At 26.8% G+C, this 15,445-nt stretch overlaps 1 protein-coding gene and 1 pseudogene across 1 annotated transcript; both read right to left on the bottom strand.

Moving 5' to 3' along the window:
* Nucleotides 1-75: 75 nt before the first annotated feature.
* LOC145742469 (uncharacterized) lies at nucleotides 76-15,036 on the bottom strand (annotated as a pseudogene).
* LOC145763737 (uncharacterized) lies at nucleotides 977-1,645 on the bottom strand. Its single transcript, XM_082575248.1, has one exon. The coding sequence runs from the start codon at nucleotides 1,643-1,645 to the stop codon at nucleotides 977-979; it is 669 nt and encodes a 222-aa protein (XP_082431374.1).
* Nucleotides 15,037-15,445: the final 409 nt, after the last annotated feature.

The following is a 15,445-nucleotide window of genomic DNA, read 5'->3' as shown; positions in this document are numbered from 1 at the left end:
AATTGTAAAATTGTGTTTAAAAAAAACAATAGAAATAAACACAAAAAAAATTTAAATAGTAAGGTAAAAACTAGTTTAACGAGTGTGTGTTTGAATGTGCTTCTTTAATAAAGAGGCAAAAGCAAAAGTTTTACCACAAGATTTACAATGAAAGGGTTTTTCACCTGTATGTGTACGAGTATGATATTTTAAATGACTGGTTAGTGTAAAACTTTTACTACAATATAAACAATGATAAGGTTTTTCACCTGTATGTATACGAGTATGGTCCTTAAGTGTATCACCGCGATAAAAACTTTTATCACAATATGTACAATGAAATGGTTTTTCACCTGTATGTATACGAGTATGGTCCTTAAGTGTATCACCGCGATAAAAACTTTTATCACAATATGTACAATGATAAGGTTTTTCACCTGTATGTATACGAGTATGGTCCTTAAGTGTATCACCGCGATAAAAACTTTCATCACAATATGTACAATGAAATGGTTTTTCACCTGTATGTATACGAGTATGCCTTTTAAGCCGATCAGCCCGTGAAAATTTTTTATTACAATATGTGCAATGATAAGGTTTTTCACCTGTGTGTATTTGAACATGCATTTTAAGACAATCGGCTCGTGTAAAACTGTTATTACAATACGTGCAATGATAAGATTTTTCACCTGTATGTATACGAGTATGCCTTTTAAGATGTTCAGCCTGTGTAAAACTTTTATTACAATATGTGCAATGAAAAGATTTTTCACCAGTGTGTAAACGAACATGTGTTTTCAAATTATGAGCCAAAGAAAAACTTTTAACACAATATGTGCAATGAAATGGTTTTTCACCTGTGTGTATTCTAATGTGTCTTTTAAGACTCAAGTTCCAACAAAACTTTTTATCACAATATGTGCAACAAAATCTTTTTGTTTGATTCTGTTTTACATTAGAAGATAATTCAATGCTACCATGATCACTCTCCAAATTGTTACCACTTTTCTTTAAAACCCTTTTTGTTCTTTGACTGTTTATTCACTGAAGATTTAATGATTATATTGAAAGCTGAAAAACTTTCGGAATTTTGTGGAGTTTTGCTTTTACTACGTAGATTATTCACAATACTTGAACATCCCAATTCTTCTTTAATGACAGGAATTTTAGTTTTTTTTGGCAAATTGGTTAAAGTTTTCTGCTCTAAAATGTCCAAAGCTAACTTGGGTGAAACTGGATTACTTTGCATGCTTTCGTTTGGATTTATTTCATCATAGATTAAGACATTTTGATCTTCAGGTTTAATAATCATTTCTTGTTGATTATCTTCATTCACATTTATTAACTTGTTTGTTGTATTTTTGTTAGAAATGATTTTAACATTGGATGAATCCATTGCATTATCATTAAACATTGGTTGCAAGTTTACTTTTTCAAAATATTCTTCTTTAACTGCACAAAGTCCACCAAGATCAACGGTCTCACCTTGAGAATAAGAAATATCTTTGCCTATCTTTAAATTGCCAGGTTTTAAACTTGTAAATATTCCTCCAAGGTTTATAATTTCTTTCTTGATTGATTTCATTTCTTCTGTTACACTTTGACGAAACAATTTCAGTTCCTCCAAAATTAAAAAGTTTATGGGATGGTTAGATTGAACTTCCATATTTTTTACTTAGATTTCAGTAAAATTAAATTTAGAATAAAACTACTTAACTTTTTTATCAAAATCTAAAAAAAGAATGTAGTTAATTTAGCAACCATTTCACGTCAAATAATATTGATACCTTTAACCTACTATTATAAACGAATAATCAAATTCGAATAACTAATTTGAAAACATTAAATGTTAGAATTAAAACATTAATTAAGTGGTAATGCAAAAAAGTATTAAACACAGAATAATATTCAGTTAAGGCAAACGGAAATTGTAATTAAAAAAAAATAAAATTACCCAATAAACATACAAATACATAAACAAACAAAAAATTTAAAATAAAACATTAAAGAAAAACAATTTTAACGAGTGTGTGTTTGAGTATGTATCTTTAAAGACTTGGAATAAGAAAAACTTTTATCACAATATTTGCAATGAAATGGTTTTTCACCTGTATGTATACGCGTATGAGATACCAAATTAGACTTGAGAGAAAAGTTTTTATTACAATATGAACAATGGAATGATTTTTCACCTGTATGAATTATTAACTTAGACTTTCGAGAAAAGCTTTTAGCACAATTTTTACAATGAAATTGTTTAGGTTCATTCTGTTTTTTATTACAAGATAATTCACTGCTACTATGACTCCTTTTTGAACTGTTGCCACTTCCCTTAAAAACATTTTTGTTTTTTGGCGGTTTTTCAACTACAGATTTGATGATCAAATCAAAATCAGAATTAGAACTAGTTTTACTTTTGGTTTGTATCTTATTCATAATATTTAAACATCCCAATTCTTCTTTAATCGTAACAACTTTAGTTAAATTGTTTAGGCTTTTTTGATTTAAAATGTCCGAAGTTAAGGCAGGAGGTTCTAGATTATTTTGAATACTATCGTTTTGATTTATTTCATTAAAGCTTAAGGCATTTTGATTTTTCGGGTCAATAAGCCTTTCTTGTTTACTAACTTGTTTGTTGTATTTTTGTTAGTAATGATTTTAATATTTGATGTATCACTTGCATTATCAATAAACATTGGTTGCAAGTTTACATCGGTGTTTCCAAAACATTCTATTCTAACTGCAGGAAGTCCATCAAAATCAACATTCCAACCTTGAGTACAAAAACAATCATTGCTAGTATTTAAGTTGTTAGGTTTTAAACTTGTAAATTTATCTCCAAGATTTATAATTTCTTTTTTAATTGATTTCAATTCTTCGGATACACTTCAACAAAATAATTTCAATTCCTCCAAAATTAAAAAGTTAATGGAGGGGTTAGCTTAAACTTCCATATTTTTTACTAAGGTTTTAGTAAAAATGAATCCAGGTTAAAACTACTTAACTTTTTTATCTAAATCAAAATAAGAAAATGATTAATAATAAGAAACATTTTACATCAAATAATGAAAATACCCTTTACTCAATCGTACACTATAAACTGGTATTCCAACTATGATAATTAATTTCAAAAGATTATTCAAATTTTACTATTAGCATATGTTTTTTAAAGATTATACTAATTACATTGTAATGCAAAAAAAGTCAAATGAAAAATTTACGGAATAATATTCAGTTAATTAAAATTACTTAATGCAGGAAAGTATTACATAAACCTTATCAAAAACAATCATTAAAAACTGAATTCAAAACAAGGGAATTGTAAAATTGTATTTTAAGAAAAAAAAGACAATAAAAACAAGCACCAAAAAAATTAAAATATTAAAGAAAAAACTAGTTTAACAAGTGTGTGTTTGAATGTGCTTCTTTAATGAAGAGAAAAAAGTAAAAGTTTTACCACAAGATTTACAATGAAATGGTTTTTCACCTGTATGTATACGAGTATGGTTTTTAAGGGCATCAGCTCGATTAAAACTTTTACCACAATGTGTACAATGAAATGGTTTTTCACCTGTATGTGTACGAGTATGAGATTTTAAATGATCAGCCCGTGCAAAACTTTTATCACAGTATGTACAATGATAAGGTTTTTCACCTGTATGTGTACGAGTATGTCTTTTTAATTGAGCACTTGCAAAAAAACTTTTGTAGCAGTAAGTACAATGATAAGGTTTTTCACCTGTGTGTATACCAACATGCATCTTAAGGTTATCAGCCCACTTAAAACTTTTATCACAATATGAACAACGAAATCTTTTGATTTGATTCTGTTGTTTTACATTAGAAGATAATTTAATGCTACTATGATCACTCCCCAAATTGTTACCACTTTTCTTTAAAACCCTTTTTTTCTTTGGTTGTTTAATCACTACAGATTCGATGATTATATTAGAAGCTGAAAAACTTTTAGAACTTTGTGTAGCTTTGCTTTTACTACGTAGATTATTCACAATACTTGAACATCCCAATTCTTCTTTAATTGCAAAAATTTTAGGTTTTTTAAGCAAATTGGTTTGGCTATCTTGTTCTGAATAGTCCAAAGTTAACTTAGGAAAATCCAGATTACGTTGCATGCATTCCTTTGGATTTATTTCATTATAGATGAAGGCATTTTGATATTCAGGGTCAATAAGCCTTTCATGAAGATTATCAGCATTTACATTTTCTATCTTAAAATCTGTTGTATTTTCGTTAGTAATGGTTTTACTATTTGATAAATCTATCGCCTTATCAATAAACATTGGTTGCAAGTTTACATCAGTGTTTCCAAAGTATTCTTCCTTAACTGCAGAACGTCCATCGACATCAACGTTTTCACCTTGGGAATAAGAACAATTTTTGCTTGTATTCAAATTGTCAGATTTTAAACTTGTAAATTTATCTCCAAGATTGATAATTTCTTTCTTAATTGATCTCATTTCTTCTGTTACATTTTGACGAAATAATTTCAATTCCTCCAAAATTAAACAGTTAATGGAGGGGTTAGCTTGAACTTCCATACTTTTTACTTAGGATTCAGTAAAAATAAATCCAGGTTAAAACTACTTAACTTTTTTATCTAAATCAAAATAAGAAAATGATTAATAATAAGAAACATTTTACATCAAATAATGAATTTACCTTTTACTCAATCGTACACTTTAAACTGGTATTCCAACTATGATAATTAATTTCAAAAGATTATTCAAATTTTACTATTAGCATATGTTTTTTAAAGATTATACTAATTACATTGTAATGCAAAAAAAGTCAAATGAAAAATTTACGGAATAATATGCAGTTAATTAAAATCACTTAATGCAGGAAAGTATTACATAAACCTTATCAAAAACAATCATTAAAAACTAAATCAAAAACAAGGCAATTGTAAAATTGGATAAAAAAAACAATAAAAATAAAAAAAATTAAAATATTAAAGAAAAAACTAGTTTAACGAGTGTGTGTTTGAATGTGCTTCCTTAATGAAGAGGCAAAAGCAAAAGTTTTACCACAAGATTTACAATGAAAGGGTTTTTCACCTGTATGTGTACGAGTATGATATTTTAAATTAGAAGCTACTGCAAAACTTTTATTACAATGGGCACAATGATAAGGTTTTTCACCTGTATGTATACGAGTATGGTCTTTAAGTGTATCAGCTCGATTAAAACTTTTATCACAATATGTACAATGAAATGGTTTTTCACCCGTATGTATTCGAGCATGCCTTTTAAGAAGATCAGACTTTGTAAAATTTTTATCACAATATGTACAATGAAATCGTTTGGTTTGGGTTTGTTTTACAAAGGAAGATAATTCACCAACAATATGTTTACTCTTTGATCCGTTTCCATTTGACTTTAAATCCTTTTTGTTGTTTTGCTGTTTTTTAACTTTAGAATAGTTGATGTCTTTTGACACTAAAGCACTTTCAAGAATTTTAGATTTACCTTTACTTCTTGGATTACTCACACAACTGGAACACTTTAATTCTTCTTTAATTGCAACGATTTTCGGTAAATTGTTTAATTCTGGTAAATTGTTTAAGTTTTCTTGATTTAAAACATTACAAATTAACTCAGGGGGATCTAGACTTCTTTGCATGTGTTTGTTTAAATGTATTTCATCAATAGTTGAGGCATTTTGATATTCAGGGTCGATAAGCTCTTTTTTTACAATATTTGCATTTACATTTCTTAGCTCAGAAGTTGTAAAATTTTCGTCAGGTAAAATTTCAATATTAGATGTATTACTTGTTTTCTCAATAAAAATTGGTTTTAAATTTACATTAGTATTTTTAAAACATTCTATTCTAACTACAGAAAGTCCATCAATATCAACATTCTCACTTTGAGGATGGGAACAATCTTTGCTTATGTTTAAATTGCCAGGTTTTAAACTTGTAAATATTCCTCCAAGATTTATAATTTCTTTCTTGATTGATCGCAATTCCTCCAAAATTAAAAAGTTAATTGAATTGTTAGGTCCAGATTCCATACTTGTAAATATTATTTTTAATTTTAAGATAAAATGTATGTCAAATTCCTAAACCTGTGTATTTAAATCTAGGAAAAAAGGAACTGTGTATTAAATAAATGCAAATAAAATACATCGATATTTTACATTACCAAGCAACGAAAATAAATTTGTATTTTAATAAACTAAAACAACCTATAAACATGCAAACACAAATAAAACAAAAAACAATTTAAAACATTAAGGAAAAATTATTTAACGAGTGTGTATTTGAGTATGCCTCTTTAAAGAAAAAGAATTTGTAAAGGTTTTTGTCACAATATTTGCAATGACAAGGTTTTTCACCTGTATGTATTCGAGTATGGTTTTTTAAAGAAGCATTCTAAGTAAAACTTTTATCACAATATTTGCAATGATAAGGTTTTTCACCTGAATGTATACGAGTATGAGTTATTAAATGATTTTTCTGAGTAAATTTTCCTTTGCAGTAAATGCATTTAAAGGGTTTTTCACCTGTATGTATTTGTGTATGATTTTTAAAATTTATAGTACAAGCAAAACTTTTATTAAAAGATGTGCAATAATAAGCTTTTTTACCTGTGTGTATTCGAACATGAGTTTTTAAATTATGAGCCAAAGAAAAACTTTTATTACAATATGTACAACGAAATCTTTTGGTTTGATTCTGTTTTACATTAGAAGATAATTCAATGTTACCATGATCACTTTCCAAATTGTTACCACTTTTCTTTAAAACCTTTTTATTGTTTGGCAGTTTATTCACTACAGATTTGATAGTCATATTAGAAGCCGAAAAACTTTCAGAACTTTGTGTAGCTTTGCTTTTACTACGTAAGTGATGCACAATACTTGAACATTCCAATTCTTCTTTAATTGCAAGTATTTTAGGTTTTTCAAGCGGATTGGTTCGGCTTTTTTGTTCTAAAGAGTCCAAAGTTAACTTAGGAGAATCCAGATTACTTTGCATGCTTTCCTTTGAATATATTTCATTATAGATAGACACATTTTGATCTCCAGGTTTAATAAGCCTTTACTGTTGACTATCTTGATTTACATTTACTAACTTGTTTGTTGTATTTTTGTTAGTAATGATTTCAAGGTTTGATGAATCACTTGCATTATCAATAAACATTGGTTGCAAGTTTACATCAGTGTTTCCAAAATATTCTTTTTTAACTGAAGAACATCCGTCAATATCACTGTTTTCACCTTGGGAATAAAAACAAGCTTTGTCTATATTCAAATTGTCAAGTTTTAAACTTGTAAATATTCCTTCAAGATTTATAATTTCTTGATTGATTGATCTCAATTCTTCTGTTACACTTTGACGAAACAATTTTAGTTCTTCCAAAATTAAAAAGTTTATTGGGTGGTCAGATTGAATTTCCATATTTTTACATAGATTTCAGTAAAATTAAATCCAGAGTAAAACTACTTAATTTGTTATCTAAATCTAAAAAAAAATGTAGTTACAACATAGAAACATTTTACATCAAATAGTGTCAACACCTTTTACTCAATCTTATACTATAAACTGGTAATCAAGTTTTAATAATCAATTTCAAAACATTATTCAAATTTCATTCTTAGCAAATGTTTTACAAAGATTATACTAATTTAGTTCCAATGCAAAAAGATTTAAATATTAATTAAACACAGAATAATATTCAGTTAAACTAAAATCACACAATACGAAAATGTATTACATAAACTTTATGAAAGACAATCAGTAAAAAAAACTAAATTTAAAATAAGGCAAACTCAAAATGAAATTCTAAAAAAAGAAAATTAACCGATAAACATACAAAACATGAACATGAACACAAAAAAAGTTAAAATCCAATTTAAAACATTAAAGAAAAAAAAAATTTATTGAGCGTGTGTTTGAGTATGCCTCTTCAAAGTTTTGGAATAAGAAAAACTTTTATCACAATGTTTGCAATAAAATGGTTTTTCACCTGTATGCATACGAGTATGAGATACCAAATTGGGCTTCTGAGAAAAACTTTTATCACAACGTTTGCAATGAAATGGTTTTTCACCTGTATGCATTCGAGTATGAGATATTAAATGAGATTTTTGAGAAAAACTTTTATCACAATTTGTACACTGAAATGGTCTTTCACCTGTGTGTATTCGATTATGAGTTTCTAAATGAACATTTTGGGAGAAACGTTTATTACAATAAGTACAATGAAAAGGTTTTTCACCTGTATGTATACGAGTATGAGATATTAAATTAGTGTTCTGAGAAAATTTTCTATTGCAAAAAGTGCAATGAAATGGTTTTTCACCTGTGTGTGTACGAGTATGAGTTATTAAAACAGACTTTTGAGAAAAGTTTTTATCACAATATGTGCAATGAAATTGTTTAGGTTGTTTCTGTTTTATTTTACAAGATAATTCACTGCTACTATGATTCTTTTTTGAACTGTTGCCACTTTGCTTAAAAAAATTTTTGTTTTTTGGCGTTTTTTTAACTACAGATTTAATGATCAAATCAAAATCAGAATTAGGAGTAGTTTTACTTTTAGTTTGTATTTTATTCACACTATTTAAACATCCCAATTCTTCTTTTATCGCAAGAACTTTAGTTAAATTGTTTAAGCTTTTTTGATTTAAAATGTCCAAAGTTAACTCAGGAAGATCTAGACTACTTTGAATACTATCGTTATGATTTATTTCTTTATGGCTTAAGGCAATTCGCTTCTTAGGGTCAATAAGCCCTTCTTGTTGATTATCAGCATTCACATTTACTAACTTGTTTGTTGTATTTTTGTTAGTAATGATTTTAATATTTGATGTATCACTTGCATTATCAATAAACATTGGTTGCAAGTTTACATCAGTGTTTCCAAAACATTTTATTCTAACTGCAGAAAGTCCATCAAAGTCAACATTCTCACTTTGAGGATGGGAACAATCTTTGCCTATGTTTAAATTGTCAGGTTTTAAACTTGTAAATTTTTCCCCAAGATTTATAATTTTTTTTTTAATTGATCTCAATTCCTCCAAAATTAAAAAGTTAATTGAATTGTTAGTTTCAGATTCCATACTTGTAAATATTATTTTTAATTTTAAGACAAAATGTATTTCAAATTCCTAAACCTGTGTATTTAAATCTAAGAAAAAAAAATTAATGCGTATTATATAAATGCATTAGACAAACTTTTTAAACTAAAATTTACAAAACAATACACACTAAGTCAAGCTGAAATAAAATACATAATACACTAATATTTTACATTACCAAGCAAATACAAAGGTAACTAAATACAAAATCAACATAAATTTGTATTTTAATAAACAAAAACATTTTAAGCCAATTTTAAATTTAAACTAGCTTGTTAAAGAAAAACATTTTACCGAGTGTGTGTTTGTGTATGCCTCTTTAAAGAAAAAGAATTTGTAAATCTTTTATCACAATATTTGCAATGATAAGGTTTTTCACCTGTATGTATACGAGTATGAGTTATTAAATGAGATTTCTGAGTAAATCTTCCTATGCAGTAAATGCATTTAAATGGTTTTTCACCTGTATGTATTCGTGTATGATTTTTTAAATTTGAAGTACAAGCAAAACTTTTACTACAATATGTGCAATAAAATGGTTTTTCACCTGTGTGTATTCGAACATGCTTTTTAAGATTTTCAGCCTGATTAAAACTTTTATCACAATACGTGCAATGAAATGGTTTTTCACCTGTGTGTAAACGAATATGTGTTTTCAAATTATTAGCCAAAGAAAAATTTTTATCACAATATGAACAACAAAATCTTTTGGTTTGATTCTGTTTTACATTAGAAAATAATTCAATGCTACTATGATCACTCTCCAAACTATTACAACTTTTTTTTTTAATATTTTTGTTCTTTGGCTGTTTAATCACTACAGATTTATAGATTATATTAGAAGCTAAAAAACTTTCAGAGTTTTGTGTAGCTTTGCTTTTACTACTTAGATTTTTCACAATACTTGAACACCCCAATTCTTCTTTAATGACAAAAATTTTAGTCTTTTTTGGCAGATTGGTTAAGCTTTCTTTTTCTAAAATGTCTGAAAATATCTCCCCTATATTACTTTGCATACTATTGTTTTGATTTATTTGATTATATATTGAGGCATTTTGATCTTCAGGGTCGAAAAGCCTTTCTTGTAGATTATCAGCATTTACATTTTCTATCTTAAAATCTGTTGCATTTTTGTTAGTAATGGTTTTACTATTGATTAAATCTATTGCATTATCAATAAACAATAGTTGCAAGTTTACATCAGTGTTTCCCAAATATTCTTCTTTATCTGCAGAAAGTCCATCAAAATCAACATTCTCACCTTGAGTACAAAAACAATCTTTGCTGGTATTTAAGATGTTAGGTTTTAAACTTGTAATTTTATTCCCAATATTTATAATTTCTTCCTTAATTGATCTCATTTCTTCTGTTACACTTAGACGGAATAATTTAAGTTCCTCCAAAATTAAAAAGTTTATCGAGTTGTTAGATTGAACTTCCATATTTTTTACTAAGGTTTCAGTAAAAATGAATCCAGGTTAAAACTACTTAATTTTTTATCTAAATCAAAAGAAGAAAATGATTAATAATTAGAAACATTTTACATCCAATAATAAAAATACCCTTTACTAAATCGTATACTAAAAACTGGTGATCAAATTTTAATAATTAATTTTAAAACATTATTCAAATTTCACTATTAGCATACGTTTTTCAAAAATTATACTAATTACATTGTTATGCAAAAAAAGTCAAACAAAAAATTAACAGAATAATATTCAGTTGAATTAAAATTACTTAATTCAGGAAAGTATTACATAAACCTTATGAAAGACAATCATTTAAAAACTAAATCAAAAACAAAGGAATTGTAAAATTGTATTTTAAGATAAAAAAAACAATAAAAAGAAACACTAAAAAATTAAAATACTAAGAAAAAAACTAGTTTAACAAGTGTGTGTTTGAATGTGCCTCCTTAATGAAGAAGAAAAAGTAAAAGTTTTACCACAAGATTTACAATGAAATGGTTTTTCACCTGTATGTATACGAGTATGGTTTTTAAAGGCATCAGCTCGATTAAAACTTTTACCACAGTGTGTACAATAAAATGGTTTTTCACCTGTATGTGTACGAGTATGAGATTTTAAATGATCAGCCCGTGAAAAACTTTTATCACAATATGTACAATGATAAGGTTTTTCACCTGTATGTGTACGAGTATGTGTTTTTAATTGAGCACTTGCAGAAAAACTTTTGTAGCAGTGAGTACAATGATATGGTTTTTCACCTGTATGTATTCGAACATGCATCTTAAGGTTAACAGCCCACTTAAAACTTTTATTACAATATGAACAACGAAAACTTTTTGTTTGATTCTGTTGTTTTACATTAGAAGATAATTCAATGCTACCATGATCACTCTCCAAATTGTTACCACTTTTCTTTAAAATTTTTTTATTCTTTGGCTGTTTAATCACTACAGATTCAATGATTATATTAGAAACTGAAAAACTTTCAGAACTGAGTGTAGCTTTGCTTTTACTACGTAGATTATTAACAATACTTGAACATCCCAATTCTTCTTTAATTGCAAAAATTTCAGGTTTTTTAAGCAAATTGCTTTGGCTATCTTGTTCTGAATAGTCCAAAGTTAACTTAGGGAAATCCAGATTATGTTGCATGCATTCCTTTGGATTTATTTCATTATAGATAGAGGCATTTTGATATTCAGAGTCAATAAGCCTTTCATGAAGATTATCAACATTTACATTTACTAACTTGTTTGTTGTATTTTTGTTAGTAATGGTTTTACTATTGGATGAATCTATCGCATTATCAATAAACATTGGTTGCAAGTTTACATCAGTGTTTCCAAAATATTCTTCTTTAACTGCAGAAAGTCCATCGACATCAACGTTTTCACCTTGGGAATAAGAACAATTTTTGCTTGTATTCAAATTGTCAGGTTTTAAACTTGTAAATTTATCTCCAAGATTTATAATTTCTTTCTTAATTGATCTCATTTCTTCTGTTACACTTAGACGGAATAATTTAAGTTCCTCCAAAATTAAAAAGTTTATCGAATTGTTAGATTGAACTTCCATGTTTTTTACTTGAGTTTCAGTAAAAATAAATCCAGGTTAAAACTACTTAATTTTTTTATCTAAATCAAAAAAAGAAAATGATTAATAATTAGAAACATTTTACATCAAATAATAAAAATACCTTCTACTCAATCTTATACTAAAAACTGGTAATTAAATTTTAATAATTAATTTCAAAACATTATTCAAATTTTACTATTAGCATATGTTTTTTAAAGATTATAGTAATTACATTGTAAATGTAGAAAAGAATGTAGTTACAAGATAAGAAACATTTTACATTAAATAGTGTTAATACATTATGCTCAATAATATATCATTAACTGGTAGTCAAACTTTAATAATTAATTTTAAAACATTATTCAAATTTCATTATTAACATATGTTTTACAAAAATTATACGAATTAAGTTTTAATGCAAAAAGATTTAAATATTAATTAAACACAGAATAATATTCCGTTAAATTAAAATCACACAATACAGAAATGTATTACATAAACTTTATGAAAGACAATCAGTAAAAAAACAAAATTTAAAATAAGGCAAATAAAACTTGTATTTTAAAAAAGAAAATACCCAATAAACATACAAATACATGAACATAAACACAAAAAAATTAAAATCCAATTTAAAACATTACAGAAAAATATTTTGCCGAGCGTGTGTTTGAGTATGCCTTTTTAAACAAGAGGAATTAGTAAAACTTTTATCACAATATTTGCAATGAAAAGGTTTTTCACCTGTATGTATACGAGTATGAGTTATTAAATGAGACTTCCGAGAAAATCTTTTATTGCAGTAATTGCATTTAAATGGTTTTTCACCTGTGTGTATACGAGTATGAGTTATTAAATAAACACTTGCAGAAAAACTTTTTTTGCAGTGGGTACAATAAAAAGGTTTTTTACCTGTGTGTATACGAGTATGACGTAATAAATGAGACTTCTGAGAAAATCATTTATTGCAGAAATTGCATTGAAATGGTTTTTCACCTGTATGTATTCTAACATAGGTTTTTAAATTATGAGCCGAAGAAAAACTTTTATCACAATATGAACAACGAAATCTTTTGGTTTGATTTCGTTTTACATTAGAAGATAATTCAATGCTTCTATGATCACTCCCCAAATTGTTACCACTTCTCTTTAAAACGTTTTTATTTTTTGCCTGTTTATTTACTACAGATTTAATGATTATATTAGAAGCTGAAAAATTTTCAGAATTTTGTGTAGCTTTGCTTTTACTAAGTAAGTTATTCACAATACTTGAACATTCCAATTCTTCTTTAATGACAAGAATTTTAGGTTTTTCTGGCAGATTTGTTGGGCTTTCTTTTTCTAAAATGTCTGAAAATATCTTCCCTAGACTACTTTGCATACCATTGTTTTGATTTATTTGATTATATGTTGAGGCATTTTGATCTTTAGAGTCGAAAAGCCTTTCGTGTAGATTATCAGCATTTACATTTTCTATCTTAAAATCTGTTGCATTTTTGTTAGTAATGGTTTTACTATTAGATGAATCTATTGCAATATCAATAAACATTGGTTGCAAGTTTACATCAGTGTTTCCAAAATATTCTTCTTTAACTGCAAAAAGTTCATTAAAATCAACATTCTCATTCCCAATATTTATAATTTCTTCCTTAATTGATCTCATTTCTTCTGTTACGCTTAAACGGAATAATTTAAGTTCCTCCAAAATTAAAAAGTTTATCGAGATGTTAGATTGAACTTCCATATTTTTTACTTAGGTTTTAGTAAAATTAAATCCAGAGTAAAACTACTTAACTTTTTTATCTAAATCAAAAAAAGAAAATGATTAATAAGAAGAAATATTTTACATCAAATAATAAAAATATCCTTTACTAAATCGTATACTAAAAACTGGTGATCAAATTTTAATAATTAATTTCAAAACATTATTTAAATTTCACTATTAGCATACGTTTTGCGAATATTATACTATTTACATTGTAATGCAAAAAAAGTCAAACGAAAAATTAACAAAATAATATTCAGTTAAATCAAAATTACTTAATGCAGAAAAGTATTACATAAACCTTGTAAAAGACTATCAATAAAAAAACCAAATCAAAAACAAGGCAATTGTAAAATTGTATTTAAAAAAAAACAATAGAAATAAACACAAAAAAATTTAAATAGTAAGGTAAAAACTAGTTTAACGAGTGTGTGTTTGAATGTGCTTCTTTAATAAAGAGGCAAAAGCAAAAGTTTTACCACAAGATTTACAATTAAAGGGTTTTTCACCTGTATGTGTACGAGTATGATATTTTAAATGACCGGTTAGTGCAAAACTTTTATTACAATATAAACAATAATATGGTTTTTCACCTGTATGTATACGAGTATGGTCTTTAAGTGTATCACCGCGATAAAAACTTTTATCACAATATGTACAATGAAATGGTTTTTCACCTGTGTGCATTCGAGTATGCCTTTTAAGATTATCAGCCTGTGTAAAGAGTTTATTACAATATGTACAATGAAACGGTTTTTCACCTGTATGTTGACAGGAATGCTTTTTACGTTGAGATGGCATAGCAAATTTTTTATCACAATATGTACAATGAAATCGTTTGATTTGGTTTCACAAAAGAAGAGAATTCACTACTATTATGATTACTCTTTGATCGATTTTTATTTGACTTTAAAACCTTTTTGTTGTTTTGCTGTTTTTTATCTTTAGAATAGTTGATGTTTTTTGACACTGAAGCACTTTCAAAAGTTTTAGATTTACCTTTACTTCTTAGATTATTCATGCAACTGGAAAACTTTAATTCTTCTTTAATTGCAACGATTTTTGGTAAATTGTTTAATTCTGGTAAATTGATTGAGTTTTTTTGATTTAAAACATTACAAATTAACTTAGGGCAATCTAGACTTCTTTGCATGTGTTTGTTTAAATGTATTTCATCATTAGTTGAGGCATTTCGATATTCAGGGTCGATAAGCTCTTCTTTTACAATATTTGCATTTACATTTCTTAGCTCAGAAGTTGTAAAATTTTCGTCAGGTAAAATTTCAATATTAGATGTATTACTTGTTTTCTCAATAAACATTGGTTTTAAATTTACATTAGTATTTTTAAAACATTCTATTTTAACTACAGAAAGTCTATCAATATTAACATTCTCACTTTGAGAATGGGAACAATCTTTGCTTATGTTTAAATTGCCAGGTTTTAAACTTGTAAATATTCCTCCAAAATTGATAATTTCTTTCTTGATTGATCTCATTTCTTTTGTTACACTTTGACGATACAATTTCAGTTCCTCCAAAATTAAAAAGTT

This window comes from Corella eumyota, chromosome 1, assembly GCF_963082875.1.
Source record: "Corella eumyota chromosome 1, kaCorEumy4.1, whole genome shotgun sequence".
In the NCBI taxonomy this organism is placed as follows: Eukaryota; Metazoa; Chordata; class Ascidiacea; order Phlebobranchia; family Corellidae; genus Corella; species Corella eumyota.
The sequence above is the reverse complement of the archived record's forward strand: the minus strand, read 5'-3'. Positions and strand labels throughout refer to the sequence as shown.

Excerpts from the sequence above, each read along its gene's own strand:
- LOC145763737 (XM_082575248.1), bottom strand. The coding sequence starts at position 1,645 with ATGGAAGTTCAATCTAACCATCCCATAAACTTTTTAATTTTGGAGGAA.